We start from the raw sequence: 15,575 nt of genomic DNA on the forward strand, positions 1-15,575 counted from the left end.
TATTTAATATGTTGAACCATATTTTACAGTAAAATCCTTTTGAAAATAGTCAACTAGGCCCTAACAAATGCTGTTTCAAAAGTAAATAAATAAATCTTCAATAACAACGATGATTCATTTTATTTTATTGGACAAAAATAAACATGTATTTTTTATTTCTATAAAATGAATTCTAATTTTTATCAATATGATGTAAACATTGCCTTTGAAAATTGAAATACACACAGAGTTAGAGGCCCTGGCCCAGGAAGACAAGAACCAACTTTAGCCCAAGCCCGTTAGGTGTCTTTTAGAAAACTGAGGGGAATTTCGGAGCTTTTTGTAAAGTTTAGGGGTGCTTGTTGTGCAATGGAAACTACGACGATTATATATAATTTGCTAGGGTTTTAGTTGCATTTCACTGGGGCAACTATCGCCGCACGGCTATCTTCGCAGCAACTAGCAGGTTCTCTCATCCTTTCAACATCTCTCTAACACATTTGATCCTCGGTTGCTGTTTTCGTATGCTAATCATAGATGATAACCTTTATATCGTTTAATTCTGCAATTTAGTCGATCTGCATTTATGCGAACATCTTCAATTGACCATATACGAGTTTTATTATGTTTAAAGAGAAGCATTTCTCTTTTGCAATCATTTTGAATCCTCTATTTTTGTGTGTTCGTCGATTTAGAGATGTATATGCTTGTTTTTACTTCGATTTACAGCTCATTTGAGGTGTGTATTGTTTGTAATTGTTTTTTTCTTTTTGTTAACTTTAAAGGTGAAGGAGGAGGAAGAGTAGGATGTCTCACAGGAAGTTTGAGCACCCCAGACATGGTTCCCTTGGATTTCTCCCCAGGAAGCGTGCTGCTCGCCACAGAGGGAAAGGTATACATTGTTGTTTTTTACTTAAAATACGCATTGTCTGTTTTTTGATTGAGGACTTACATTATTATGGCTTTGTTTAACAAACTTATTTGCGATTTTGTGTCAACAAAGCCATGTCTATTTGCATCACAAATCATCATCAAAATGTTTCATTTGTAGTTTGAGGTTTATGATGTGAACAATAACGTTTCCTCTTCAATTTGATTTAATTGGTTTCTTTTACGTAAATCCTATTGGCTTAATCACTTTGACTACTTGTAATCTTAGACCTAAAACCACAATCTGATATGATTAAATCATGTTATATCTTAATCAATGTCTTTCTTCCTTATATCCATTACAGTGAAGGCTTTCCCCAAGGATGACCCAACCAAACCATGCAAGCTAACCGCTTTCTTGGGCTACAAGGCTGGGATGACTCACATTGTCAGAGATGTCGAGAAGCCTGGATCAAGTAAAACCCTCTTCAGATCTCCACTTACTTTTCAATCTTTGAAAAAAAAAGTCTGAAACTTTCTCTGTTTCTTGATTGATACATTTTTCCTTTTGATTCACAGAGCTTCACAAGAAGGAAACATGTGAAGCAGTGACCATCATCGAGACCCCACCCATGGTGGTTGTTGGAGTGGTAGCCTATGTCAAGACGCCACGTGGCCTTCGCTCATTGAACACTGTTTGGGCTCAACATCTGAGCGAAGACATCAAGAGAAGATTCTACAAAAACTGGTGCAAATCCAAGAAGAAAGCATTTGCTAAATACTCAAAGAAATTTGAATCCGACGAGGGCAAAAAGGACATTCAATCCCAGCTTGAGAAAATGAAAAAGTATGGAACTGTAATCCGGGTCTTAGCCCACACCCAGATCAGGAAAATGAAAGGGTTGAAGCAGAAGAAAGCACACCTTATGGAGATTCAAGTGAATGGAGGAACAATAGCTCAAAAGGTGGATTTTGCTTATGGATTTTTCGAAAAGCAAATCCCAATTGATGCTGTTTTCCAAAAGGATGAAATGATTGATATAATTGGAGTTACAAAAGGTAAAGGTTATGAAGGTGTTGTGACTCGTTGGGGTGTGACTAGGCTGCCACGTAAGACTCACAGAGGTCTCCGTAAGGTGGCGTGTATCGGAGCGTGGCACCCTGCCCGAGTTTCCTTCACGGTTGCCCGAGCCGGGCAGAATGGGTACCATCATCGTACTGAAATGAACAAGAAGATTTACAAGCTTGGGAAAACTGGACAAGAGTCGCACACCGCTCTTACTGAGTTTGACAGGTTTGTTATTTATGAGGACTAAAAATGTAAATAAATGTTATAGGAGGACTGAATGTGTAAATAATGTTGTGTTTAATGATTTGATTGTAGGACTGAGAAGGATATAACTCCAATGGGTGGGTTCCCTCACTATGGAGTGGTGAAGGATGACTATTTGTTGATCAAAGGTTGCTGTGTGGGCCCCAAGAAGAGGGTGGTGACACTTCGTCAATCCTTGTTGGCACAGACGTCCAGGCTGGCGCTTGAGGAGATTAAGCTCAAGTTTATTGATACTTCTTCCAAATTTGGACATGGGCGTTTCCAGACTACACAGGAGAAGCTCAAGTTCTATAACCGCATGAAGGCTTGAGGGAGAAGGGTAATTTTGGTAAGTTATTGTTAGTTAAAGTTTGTTTGAACAAGTTTATTTTTTACGAGAACAAGTTTTGGTTGGTGTTTTGTTAAATTGTTATTCAGCATGGACGTGTTTTTTGGTATTATTTGTCTTGGTTATCTTTAATACAGAAAGTATGTTTTAAATAGTTTTTTTGGTTATTTATATTCCCTTATTTAAAATATATCGTAGTAATAGATTAGCCAAATAGCCTTGATGAAAAATCTCGTGTTTCATAGTTGAAGCAAGACATTAAATATCTTAAATTTAAATTGGACTATTTGTAACGTGAGCAAGTTGCACTGAAATATGTCGAATCAAATGATCAACGAGCTGATATCTTTTATCAAGGCTTTGATGCATGTGAAGCTCATTGAAATGCTAAAGTAAGCTAGCATACATAGTAGTTAGCAAACTTTTTCCCATTCTTTTTGTTTTTTATTGTCATTGACCATTTAGTGTAATTGGTAATAGAGATTTAAACAATGATCTAAAACAGATTAGGAGGATGCAAATTGTCTAAAAGATAGGCTATCTTGGTAGCACAAGCAGCCTATGTAACTTCTTATAGAGAGTACATATATTTTGCCGATATGAAACTCTCATGAAATCCAACAATCCAAATACTCTAGAGAAATGAACTTAATATTTTGTGCTTGAGGGGGTGTTTGGCTAAGCTAATGATTTTTCATAAGCACTTTTCAACTTATAAGCTAATAAGATAGAGGGAGTTACTTATAGATTTTGATTTATTTATGGTATTACAACTTAGTAAATTATTCTTATCCAAACATTCCTTTTAACTTATATCGGTTGCAATTGGTAATAAGTTTAAAAATGAGTTGAAATAAGCTTAGCCAAACACCCTTTAAAATTTTGAATGGTTTGCATGCCTTTAAAAGTGGTTCATTTCTTGTTTTTAAAGTGGTTCATTTCTTGTTGATTCTTGTGCCGTTTTGAAATATATATATATATATATATATATATATATATATATGAAAAAGTGAATATACCCATAAGAATATATAAAGCTTAGGTACCTAAACTCATTATAATACGTCATTTTATTTAATATATATATATATATATGGAAAAATGAATATACCCATAAGAATATATAAGCTTAGGTACCTAAACCCATTATAATACGTCATTTTATTTAATATATTCATTATAATGTTATTAAACTTCAACTATTAATTTGATTTACTTTCAAAATTTTCGATATTTCATTACTATCTTCCTCTTACATCACGTCTTTTTGCCGAACACCTACTAGGCTATATATATTATTGTTGAAAATGAAAATTATGTAAGAGGAATATAAATGTGAAATTGATAAAATTTTTGGAAGTAAATCAAGTTAGAAGTTGAATTATAAGAACATTGGACAATTACAATGTATATATATGATACAAAACGATATAGTATAGTGAGTTTGGGTACCTAAGCTTATATACCCTTATATATATATATATATATATATATATATATATATATATATATATATATATATATATATATATATATATATATATATATATATATATATATATATATATATTACAACCCATGATATGTATATTCCATCTGTAAGATAGTAGTCATGCTTGTAGTGCTTGTCATTTAGATAAAAGGAACAATCAAACAACGGTGATTGGTAGGGGACGTTTAAATCATTGTTCGAACCAGCTAAACCATAGAATACATGTCAAAACCATAAATCTTGTGACGTCACCGCTTCCAGTATAATTGATGGATACCGATGGTCACCCTTATGTATTGGCCTCTCAATTCCGTTAGACAATTCCTCAAATTTCAATGTGTTCAAGCATTCCAGGGAATCATTGTCTAACTTCATGTGCTTCATATAAAAGTTGAATGTTACTGGATGTCGGACGACGTAAATATTCAGCCTTATACATTTGGACAACACCGTAGCAAAAGTTTTCAAGAGCTTCACAGAAAGTTCTTTTGACATATTCAGATACTCATCTAACAAGTCTCGGTTATAACCATTCGTTAATTGACGTATTGCTAGTGTGTATTTTTGTAGCGCACTGAAAATTTTCTGATTTGTTGCATCCCATGTTGTTTGAAATAAGGAAAATTTATCTCCATGTCACCAACAAGTTGCATAAACAAACATTTTCTCATACAAACCTTTTGCGGAATTGCGCGTGACCATAGGTTAAATCATCCGCAAAATAATGTTGGATCAACAATCTTTCAGCCTCTAAACGATCTTTGTGGATTGTGTTTCTCCTTTGAATGTTGTTTGAACTAACATTATTTTGAAGAAGAAGTTGTGCAGTACGGGACAATACAAGTAACAAATAATTTTTGATAAGTTCATCCTCAGATGATGAACTATCATCGTTAACTTCCATTACTATTTTCCGAACGCTTGGATTCATTTTGAAAAGAGAGAAAAGATAGAGAGAAAATGGAACAAACATATATATATATATATATATATATATATATATATATATATATATATATATATATATATATATATATATATATATATATATATATATAGATGATGAAACAATGGTACATATAGAGATCTTAATAAAAAAGAAAAGGAAAAGGAAAAAACATAATAGTAAAGAGAAAGATTCTCCAATCAAATGATGCCGGCATTTTAAACTTCACGGGTTCTCAAACTCTCAACCATATTTAGTTGCATTTTATTGTTTCCTTTCAAGCACTTTGCGCAAAATACCTCTAGTCAAATGATCATGCGATCAGAGAAAATACTCCATAAATTGGTTCTTTATCTTCCGATCCAACAATTGAGCTTTTAGTTCTTCATTAGCTTCGAGAATGCGTAGTTTTTATTCCCGATGTCGTTGTCTCTGTTCTGCCTCTAATTCGGTTGCAATCTTGATTCCGACAATTTGTTTGACGAGATCCAAGATTTCATTTTTTGTTGATGATGCCAATGTCACTTTTTTTTTTCATTTTCTTTTTCTATGAGGCGGTGAGTCTTCAACAATAAACGGTTGTTGTTGTTGGAGGGAGAATCCTGGAGGATTTTGTGGATCACAAGATGATGTGTAGGTGTTGGATAAAGATATTTTGGTTCGTTTAGAAGGAGGTGGAGAGTCTTCACCAGGTGTGACCGTTACCTATTTATCGTTGTCTTTCAGCCACTCCCAAGCTTGCTGATGAGGAAAACCTCCGATTAATAATTATCGCAGTCGAAATTTGAATAGCGGTCACATGCCGCTATTTGAAATCGCAGTTATTGTGGTGGTATAGCAATGATATAGCGGTTTTTTTTTTTTTTTTTTTTTTTTTTTTTTTTTTTAATATTATGTATAATTTATATTATATATTTATACAAAATTTATATATTAGATTATTAAAACTATATAATTCATAAAAAGTTATATAAAAACATGACATAATCTATATACAATATTTTAATATAGTAATATGGAAACTAAAAATGACCAAAATATCATCATAGCTCAAGTCGTTTGTGGTATCTAGGTACTGAACCAGACGAGAATGGAAGTTGTCATTTGTTACTTTGTAGTTTGTAATTAATTATATTTATTATTTAGACTTATTAAGACAAAAAGTTTAGTGGATTAGTTAAAAAAATAAAGATTTAATATTGAAATAACACATAATCGTTTTTTTTCTTTATCAAAGTAGCCTAATATGCATAAAATTGTAAAAGCGGGTGTAGCGTCGCTATAACGCCGATGAGATTCACGGTAAATAGCAGTCAATAGCACCGCTAATAACGCCACCGCTATTCGTAAAAAGCTATTTCAAATAGCGGTTCCGTAACACTGCAAAACGCTGTAGCGCCGCAATAGCACCGCTATAGCACGTTAGCCATATTGCTCATCTTACAGTTATAGATGTAGTTGAAAGCGTTACATTTCTTTTGGAGGTCTTTCCATTTGGTCAAATTCTTAATTATCAAAAACCTGTTATAACCTCATATCTTTCTCTAACACCTAGATCATCTAAATATAAAAGTTATAATTGTTGATAGTTTTATAGAAACTTGTAGCATCGATGGACGAGAGTGAGGATTTGCGTTTAAACATGCAAAAGCAAGCTCTACAACGTCGTTCACAATTTCAACAACTTGACCCGTAGGGGGCACAAGTCGTTGGTCAAGAACAACCAGTCTTGATAACTCTTCAACACTTAACCTTGACATTGTCAAATCTCCTGGATGCTTTCCCATTATCACTTCTAGTGTTAGAACCCCAAAGCTATAGACATCACACTTCTCAGTCACCGCCATTGAATATGCTAATTCTGCATGTAAATACAAAGAAATCATGATCATCAAACCCAATATGACTCAATGTGTATGATGCACACTAGTATTTATGATGCATGTATCATTACCAGACACATCCATTGTCTTGATGGACATGGATCCATTGTCTTGATGGACATGGATGTGTCTGGTTGCTAATACATATATATTTACTGATTTACATATTTGTATGTAAATCCGTAAATATGTACTTATATGTATGAGATTGTGCTTGTGCATAATTTCATACATTATGCCTATACATGTATGTATATGTATATTGTGTTTAATACATATATGTATCTTTTTGCTTCATACCTGGAGCACTATAACCGTAAGTTCCTGCGAAAGAAGTCCAGTTCGACGAACCAGCCTTCAAAAACTTAGCCGTGCCAAAATCCGACAAGTGAGCAATATACCCCGAATCAAACAAAATATTACCACTCGATAAATCTCTATGAACTATCGGTTCCAAACAATCATGATGCATATACGACAATGCATCCGCAACACCTTTGATTGCATTCAACCTCTTGCACCAATCAAATTCTTTGGCTTTTTCGGCATCATTTAGTATCGTTCTTAAACTTCCACCATCTATGAACTTATACACCAAAAACACGTGTCGTGGATGCGAACAAAAGCCATAAAGCTTCACGATGTTAACATGTCGGGTTTCGGTCAATGCACGGATCTCATTCTCAAAACCTTTAACATCCCGCAACTTGTTGTCTTCTTGTGTGTTAAACTTTTTCACAGCGACTATTTCACCGGTTGGTAATTCGGCTCGATAGACTGTTCCACAACCCCCGATCCCAATTATATACTTGGAATCGAAGTTTTCAACAGCTTCAATGATGGTTTCGTATACCATTTTCCCATCGTAGCTCCAGATGGAGAAAGGAGAGTGGTTTAAAGACTCCTCCGGCTGGTTTTTCTTCTCTTTTGATCGCCGGAAAAACAAGATTCCGGCGATCAAGAGAAAAGGGAAGCACACGGTTGGAAGTATAATCAGAATCAGAAGAGATCGGATGTTTTTGCGAGTTCTTTGTTTCGTAAGGCAATTGTTTAAACCAATGATATTACCACATAACCCTTTGTTGTTTTCGATTGCTTCGAATGGTGCTTCTTGAAAGACATGGATATCAGGAACCTTACCTTCAAACTGATTGTATGATATATCGACAGTGATCAAACTCAAAAGGTCAACAAAAGTGGATGGGATTGAACCAGTGAGATTGTTATGTGAGATGTTCAAAATTTCCAACATTTTCAAACCTCCAATCTCTCGTGGAAGTCCTCCGGTGAGCCTATTGTCACCTACATCAAGAACTTGAAGCTCAGCCAACCTCATGAGTTCAACTGGAATCGTGTCCTGTAAATCGTTCCCACTCAAATTCAAGATCCGCATCCTTAAACAGCCACTGATTTCACTTGGAATTCCACCATTGAGAGCATTTTTTGCCAAATTCAATCTTCCAAGATTCATAAGTTTCCCGAATTCACGAGGGATGCTTCCCAAAAGACGATTATCATCTAGAAAAAGATCGAGCAACGAACTTAATCTTCCTAAACTTGGCGGGATTTCCCCAGTTAACTTATTCGCTGAAAGATCAACTTCTTGCAACCGAGAGTCTCCAAGATTATCGGGTATTACTCCAGAAAGATTATTATTAGACATCTTGAGAGCCATTAGGCTACGACACTTCGCCCAGTTTGTAGATACCTCTCCATAAAGATTATTATAACTCATATCAACATACTCCAAGTCATTATACACACCAAAAACATCCGATATGTTTCCTGTAATCCAGTTCCCATCGAGCCTGAGTCGTAACAATCTACTACAGTTTCTGATCGAACTCGGGATCCGACCCGAGAATGAGTTGCTGTTTGCCGTGAATATCTGGAGCGACCCACGATCGCATATATGGTTTGGTAAACGTCCTGATAACTTGTTGCTTCCGAGCGATAATGTCTCCAGTTTTTCCGTTAAGTTGTTAAGTTCTTCAGGAAACGAACCCGTAAGATTGTTTAGAGATAATGCCAAATCAAGAAGTGATTTAAGTTGTCCTAAAGCCGGAGGAATCGAACCCGATAGTTGATTTTGATGTAAATACAACGATACAAGCCGTGTGTAGTTTCCTAAAGAACTCGGGATTGAGCCTGTTAGATGGTTGTAGTAAAGACGGAGATCGATAAGTGTTTCTGGGTTTCCCAATTTGGGAAGAATGGAACCTGTTAACTGGTTGCTATGAAGGTGAAGACGTTCGAGTCGAGTGAAGTTTTCAAAAGAACTCGGGATCGAACCGGTGAGATGGTTAACTGAAAGCCGAAGGTCTAGAAGATCATTTGGGCCTCCTATTTGAAACGGGATTGGGCCAGAGAGTGAGTTTTCGTGAAGATTAAGGTAGTATAATCGAGTTAAGTTCCCTAAAGAAGATGGGATTCGACCGTTGAAACCGTTAGATGAGAGATCGAGACTCTCGAGGGAGCTTAACTCACCGAGTTGTAACGGGATTGATCCAGTGAGTTGATTTGTGGAAAGATTCAAACTTTGGAGAGTTGTGAGAGATGTGAAGTTAAGATAATCGAGTGTACCTCGTAAGTGAAAACGATCAAGATTGATGCTAATTATGACATGAGTTGTGTTGTTGCAGCCAATGCCGACCCAGTTGTTGCATGGGTCAGACCCGACCCATGATGAAAGAAACTTACGGGTTTGGTCATCCGACAGAGTTGCTTTCCAGTTCTGGAGAGCCGGAGCTACCATGGAATTAGTTGCGAGAAGCAGTGTGATCAGGGTATGGAATATGAAGAATGTAATTAGGGATGATTTCATTTTGGCTTAAAGATTGAAGAAGATAACACATGAGTATATGACAAAAGCTAGGTTCATTTGCGTATTGTAACAGGCACTCACGAATGGTTTGACTAATTTAGCTATGTAATTATTTCTCTCTTTATCGTTGAAAGACATACGTACGGTTGTAATCAAGAGTGAGTAAATTACACGAATGATCCCTATGGTTTAGGATAATTTACGTTTTTGGTCTCTGTCTTATTTAAAAAAAACTATTTTATCATTGATTTTTTAATTTATTTAAATAAACACACCACTAGCCTCATCCCCCTCACCTTACATTACCTATCCCATTATTTTTTCCTATTTAAATAATAGTTTTTTTAGGTAAAAATCAAACGTGTAACAAAAAAAACAATAAGGACCAATGATGTAACAAAAACAAACAGTAGAGACTTTTTGAGTTAAAAAAAATAACTTAGAGACCAAACGCGCAAATTACCCAAAACCATAGGAACCATTTACTCTGTAATCAATTCATTGCCGACAATATATATATATATATATATATATATATATATATATATATATATATATATATATATATATATATATATATATATATATATATATATATATATATATATATATGAGAGATTAAATCACCTTCTATTTTTTATGTCTACAATTATTCATACTCACTAAAACTATGACAAACCATCATTCAATATTATTTTATTTGATATATTCCTAATATAGCTTTAATGAGTTAGTTAAAAAAAATATAGAATGATAACATTTGTCGTAATTTTATTGGGTATAAACATTTGTAGACATACTTCATCCATCGCATCAGAAAAATGTTATATATTGCTTAGGTGTTTGGCTGCTTCCATTTTTTCCGCCTCAAGTAGCCGAGTCATCCATTACCTATGCGGTGGCTTCGGAGTTCCTTGCCACCTCCTGCTTAGATTGAAGCGCCAATCTATGCGTTGTCACTCAATTGATCTTGTTTAAGCCTATGAAATAAGAGAACTGTTAATCCCCATGTTGCAGCTCCTCCATGTTCCTGACTTGTAACTTGAACTGTGAAGTAGGAGAAACGCCTTAATCATATGCTTTACTATAAGCGTCTGCCCCACCTTGAAGCTCCTTCAGGTTGCGTTGCCAAAACTCTTGCCATATTTTTTGTGGTCGGTTTATCGATAAAGAAAATACGAGCTAACTTGGTGTACTCTCTTGGCGACGAACCCTTCACTCAACACCGTGCATGATCTTGAGCTGGAGACGGTCCAGAATAGTTGTCGTCCCTACATATTACCCCACATGCATCTTACATCTTTGGTGGGAACGTGGAAATATTACTTTCCTTTCTAATCGTTCCTCATCCCCATCGGAAAATCGATTCCAAGTTTCTTATAATTTAAAATTATTTTAGGTTCATTACTAGCTAGGTTGGCGAATCAAGTTCTAGTTTGGGGTTAGTCGGTATCCAAAATCTCTTTTCCTAATGTAAAGGCAGCTGAGTTGTCGATTGCCTCTACATGAGTTTTGAGTTCTTATTTCATTTGGAAAGAAAACAATCTGTATCCAACCTCCATCTATTGCTGCTATATTCAGAAAGAATGATACGATGATAAAGGAGTGTCAAAAACTGAGATATTATCTTTTATAGAAGAAATTTTGGTGGATATTAGGTCTGGTCAACCCTCCTTGAGGTATGTGTTTTAATTTGTTGGTAGAATTAGTACAAGGAAAAACTCAAAATGACTTAAATGTATATTCATCTTTTATCCTTGATAATTTTACTCTTCTTTTGCTGGATACTCAAACTTTCAGATTCAGACATGTAGTCTGTTACTTTTTAGCTATTTGATTAATTTGTTGCTTTCTGTGTACCGTCTTCTGTTTCTTTTAATAGAGATGAACTACTTTTAATGCTATCTTTAGATATTTAAATTGCTTCGGTACTTATATCTGATTGTTGACGTTGGTTGAGCTCTTCAGAGTGAAGATTTAAGAAACCCTAAATAGCAAGATGCTAAGACCAACAAAATAGCATATTCACCCAACTGTAGGATAAGAGAGGGAAAACACAACCTTAGAGTAGTTTTTTAGGAATTTTTTTTAAAATTTTCAAATATATCTTTTAAGCAGAAAGAGAACATATGAGGATACAATTGGTTAAGCAGAAAAGAAACCAATGCTTCCTTATCTACTTAAAGATTATAAAACCTATATTAATGTTGGAGGAATAGACGATTTATAATTAGAATCTAATTTTATGTTGTCATCAACTATCTCACATCATATTAGTCGACTATAATCTTTTACAAAATTCCAAGATTCAAACAAGGAATCTGAATTTATGATTGGAAAGGGATTTGGAATAGAACTTCAACAAAGAGTTTCATAAATCATAAATAACTGATTTAAGAGTCGTCAAATTTGAATGAGATATACCTTGAATAAAGAATGTACTGCTCTATTATTTCCTATGAAAAATGGTGTACAACTTTTGAGAGTTTCTGTAATAACCAAATCGCTACCTACTTACTTAATTCTAAAACTACAAAAATACCCCCGCCACGTCATCACAACAGCAGCTTTAATCAATTATATCCTCCAAATTTCTTTTTTTCCATCTTTTTTTTTTTTTCATAATAATTATCAGAGCAGGCATCCACCATATTTCACCCAAGAAACACACACATCTCAAATTCAGGGCTCAAGCTACAGCTTGGACGGGTGGTGCGTCTGATCTGAAATCCCGACCACCGCCACGCCCTCGCCCACCACCTCTTCCCCGCCAAAGACCACGCCCACGCCCTGCACGGGTTAAACACTCAATATTTTGAAATTTGTTTCGGGAATGTAAGGGTAAAACGGTCATTTGGTCTCGTTCAGACCGTTTATTCGGTCTAGAAAAGAAAAAAGAAACAGACATTATGTATACAACACTTTATCCTTATCCACATAAACCAGGTACACAGAGGCCCACTAGATAGCTGACATAAAAACCCTGGAAAGATGGTTTTGAGAAGTTACCACGTCCGGGAGGAGGCATTCGTCCGGATCCACCGTAATCATTATAACCACCGAATTCTTGTGGTGGAGCACCACCACGATAACCACCACCACCACCACCACTGCCACGTCCACGGTAACCACCACGACCTCTTCCTCGTCCCCGCCCTCTTCCACCAAAACCACGCCCGTCATCCCATCCACCGCCACCATAACCTTCCCCATCTTCCCACCCACCATCTCCATTGTACTCGATGATCCCTCCATTGTTATAATTTCCTACTGTTAGGGCAAACATATGTCAGATCTGATTTTCTTATTGTTAGGGCAAACATGTGGGAATATAGAAAATGTGTAATTTTTTAAGAAAAATAAAATAAAAATTATAGATGATTATTTACCTCTACCTCTACCCCTTCCACGACCACGGCCTCTTCCACGCATGTTAGATGAGCCATCTAATGCATTATGATAAGTAATTAAATATGCAAAAGTTTTATAAATTTTCTAGTAGTAAAATTTTAGTTAACAAAAGGAAATATGTTTATGAAAATAAAAAGGTTACCTCCTTCATGATCGTATTCTACTAATGGTTTCACTAGATCAGCTGGAATAGGTTGTTGATACCTGCAGTTAGGGCAAAATTGGAATTTCAAAAACCCACAATTCATGTAAACCCTTGTTTCTTTTTTCCATGAGAAGAAAGTTTAGGGAAGTTTTTACCCGATGGATGATGTGTCAAGCTCTTTTCTTGACAAGGTAATCGTAATCACTGACACGTGGCGGGTAGTTTCAAGACTTAATTCAAGAAAGAAAAAAAAAAAGTTATTTCCACATCATTATAACATCAAGAAAAAATTAAAAAATGTTTTTTTTTTTTTTTTTTTTTGTTCTTACGGGAGGAGGCCTTCTTCTAGTGGTTCCCACATATCTGTTATATCGGCAGAACCAATAGATGTAATTTGATGAAGATCAGCAATTCTTCTCTGAAACAAGTTTTTTTAATCAGAAAAAAAAAATGAAGACGATGTATAGATATGGAAAGAATCAAAATTTGTTATATGAATCACTAATTTTACCTTAATTAATTCAGCTATCATAACAGTTTTGTTAATAGCTCTTCCCATGGCCTTGAGAGAAATCTCATCAGCTCCTTTCTCCTGTAAGATCATATCAAGTTCATCGTGAAACGAAAACTTCAGACATATAAAGGGCTAATCGCATTGAAAAAGAGACAAACTTTATGTTCGTTTATGTTTAAACTATTACTTTCTATATGGAGATAGTTTAAATTGAGAAGCAGGCCCACTGAGACAAAACATCAAACACATGGTAGGCATCCCAGAAACGAAATCGACCAGTTATTCTTAATTCTTGCTTGAACAAACCCAACTTATCGATTGCAAAAATTAGAACGAAAGAAGGCCCGATTCCAGTAACATGAGATACTCCAAGTTTAGATTAATCCCAAAATTAAGAACAAGAACAAAAAAGAAAAGAAAAGGGTGCGAAAATAAAGACCTGGACGAGAGTGATGGCATAAGTAATGTAGTTCCGCATCCTCCCCTGAGTGGTTATACGAATCTCATTCTCATTAATCGGCGCATCAGTCCTTGGCTTCTCTACCCTCTGATACCGATCCATATCTACACACACATGTCAATAATCCAGATAATAATAATGAACATCCCATATCGATGCAACATAAACCCAGAAAAGCTAAACATAAACATAAGAAAAAAAACTGGCAAAAGAAGTGTAAGAATGAAGAGGTACAGCTGATTGATTGTTAAATGAGACCCTGAAAAGAAGCTCTGCTCTGAAAAGTTTTATTGTGATTTTGGCAATAGGAGTGGATAGCTGCTGATAGTAGAGAAGTAATAATGTTTGTCGTTAAAAGAAAGAGAAAAAGAGTAGGGTTTTGTAAGTGTGGCGGTCGTATCGCCAATCAGACCGCCGTATTTATCTAATCTTAAAATTGAATTTTTGATGTCTACAAATCTTGGTTTCAATTTTCAACTTTCAACCCATCAAATCCAAACACATCGGATTCAAATAACCTGGTTTGTGTAAAAATTGTTTGTTTGTTATAAATAGTTATATAATCATTTTTAAAATTACATAAAAATAAAAGTTATAAACTGAAAAACGTATTTTTATATCTCAACTTTGAAACAACTTAGTTTTAGCTTTATATCTTAAAATTACTACAGATCGGTATTTTTTTTTTTTTTTTTTTTTTAATTCTATTGTTTTGTTTTTGTGATCGTTCTAACTAGATATACATATTTAGTAGTTATTCATACTGCCCAAATATTAGATTAAGGAGAACACTTTGCTATCCAAAAGTTCCGATATACATATTTGTCAAACTTCAAAAAAAAATATCAAAAATATAACTTTAACTTTGTGGTGAAATAATAAAACATATACTTTGAATAAAAATATGGGGTTGAAATGACATACATTTATTACACCGTGTACTTACATTTATACCTTAAAGCACTTTTTAATTTCAAATATTACATAATTAGTTAATAATCAATAAGCATTAACTAATTTCATCCCAATTATTATTTGACATAATGTTGTCATTTTAGACATATTTGATCATTTTAATTTTTTTTAACCGGCAAATAGGAGGCATATATATTAAAGAAAAACATGTTAAACAACCCAATAAGGAGCTAGGGGATACAATAAGTAAAAGAAACAAACAGAAACATGATAGCTACAACCCTATAAAAGGGTTAGTACACCAATCCGCCCAACTAATCGTCTCTGTCTCCCCAAGTATTTGACCCACGTATACATTGTAGATATGATTATATCCGTCACTTTTGTTGGTTGCATCCTCTTGTTGAATAATCTGTCATTTCTTGCCTTCCAAATACTCCATAAGTATCCATAGCAAATCCCCAATAATCTTCGC

The 15,575-nt window shown here is 34.8% G+C and overlaps 3 protein-coding genes across 4 annotated transcripts; 1 reads left to right on the forward strand and 2 right to left on the reverse strand.

Annotated features, from left to right (window-relative positions):
• Positions 1-333: 333 nt before the first annotated feature.
• Positions 334-2,664, forward strand: LOC145000275 (large ribosomal subunit protein uL3z-like). Its single transcript, XM_078959476.1, has 5 exons — positions 334-445; positions 765-871; positions 1,215-1,325; positions 1,429-2,143; positions 2,234-2,664. Exons 2-5 carry the CDS (start codon positions 787-789, stop codon positions 2,490-2,492), a joined length of 1,170 nt encoding a protein of 389 aa, XP_078815602.1. The 5' UTR covers positions 334-445; positions 765-786; the 3' UTR covers positions 2,493-2,664.
• A 3,532-nt stretch (positions 2,665-6,196) lies between these two features.
• Positions 6,197-9,743, reverse strand: LOC145001333 (uncharacterized). The gene is made up of 2 exons (XM_078960709.1): positions 7,132-9,743; positions 6,197-6,809 (listed from the first exon to the last, which is right to left on the reverse strand). The coding sequence occupies exons 1-2, from the start codon at positions 9,653-9,655 to the stop codon at positions 6,505-6,507; spliced, it is 2,829 nt and encodes a 942-aa protein (XP_078816835.1). The 5' UTR covers positions 9,656-9,743; the 3' UTR covers positions 6,197-6,504.
• Positions 9,744-12,080: 2,337 nt separating this feature from the next.
• Positions 12,081-14,592, reverse strand: LOC145003206 (uncharacterized). 2 transcript variants are annotated; one of them, XM_078962334.1, is made up of 9 exons: positions 14,420-14,592; positions 14,165-14,289; positions 13,723-13,803; positions 13,541-13,629; positions 13,367-13,441; positions 13,209-13,270; positions 13,045-13,101; positions 12,665-12,922; positions 12,081-12,445 (listed from the first exon to the last, which is right to left on the reverse strand). In XM_078962334.1, exons 2-9 carry the CDS (start codon positions 14,285-14,287, stop codon positions 12,345-12,347), a joined length of 846 nt encoding a protein of 281 aa, XP_078818460.1. In that variant the 5' UTR covers positions 14,288-14,289; positions 14,420-14,592; the 3' UTR covers positions 12,081-12,344. The 2 variants fall into 2 exon arrangements, with proteins under 2 accessions (XP_078818460.1, XP_078818459.1); XM_078962333.1 differs by having other exon boundaries at positions 12,665-12,925; positions 14,420-14,591.
• Positions 14,593-15,575: the final 983 nt, after the last annotated feature.

Source organism: Lactuca saligna, chromosome 6 (assembly GCF_052625555.1).
Source record: "Lactuca saligna cultivar CGN05327 chromosome 6, ASM5262555v1, whole genome shotgun sequence".
NCBI lineage: Eukaryota > Viridiplantae > Streptophyta > Magnoliopsida > Asterales > Asteraceae > Lactuca > Lactuca saligna.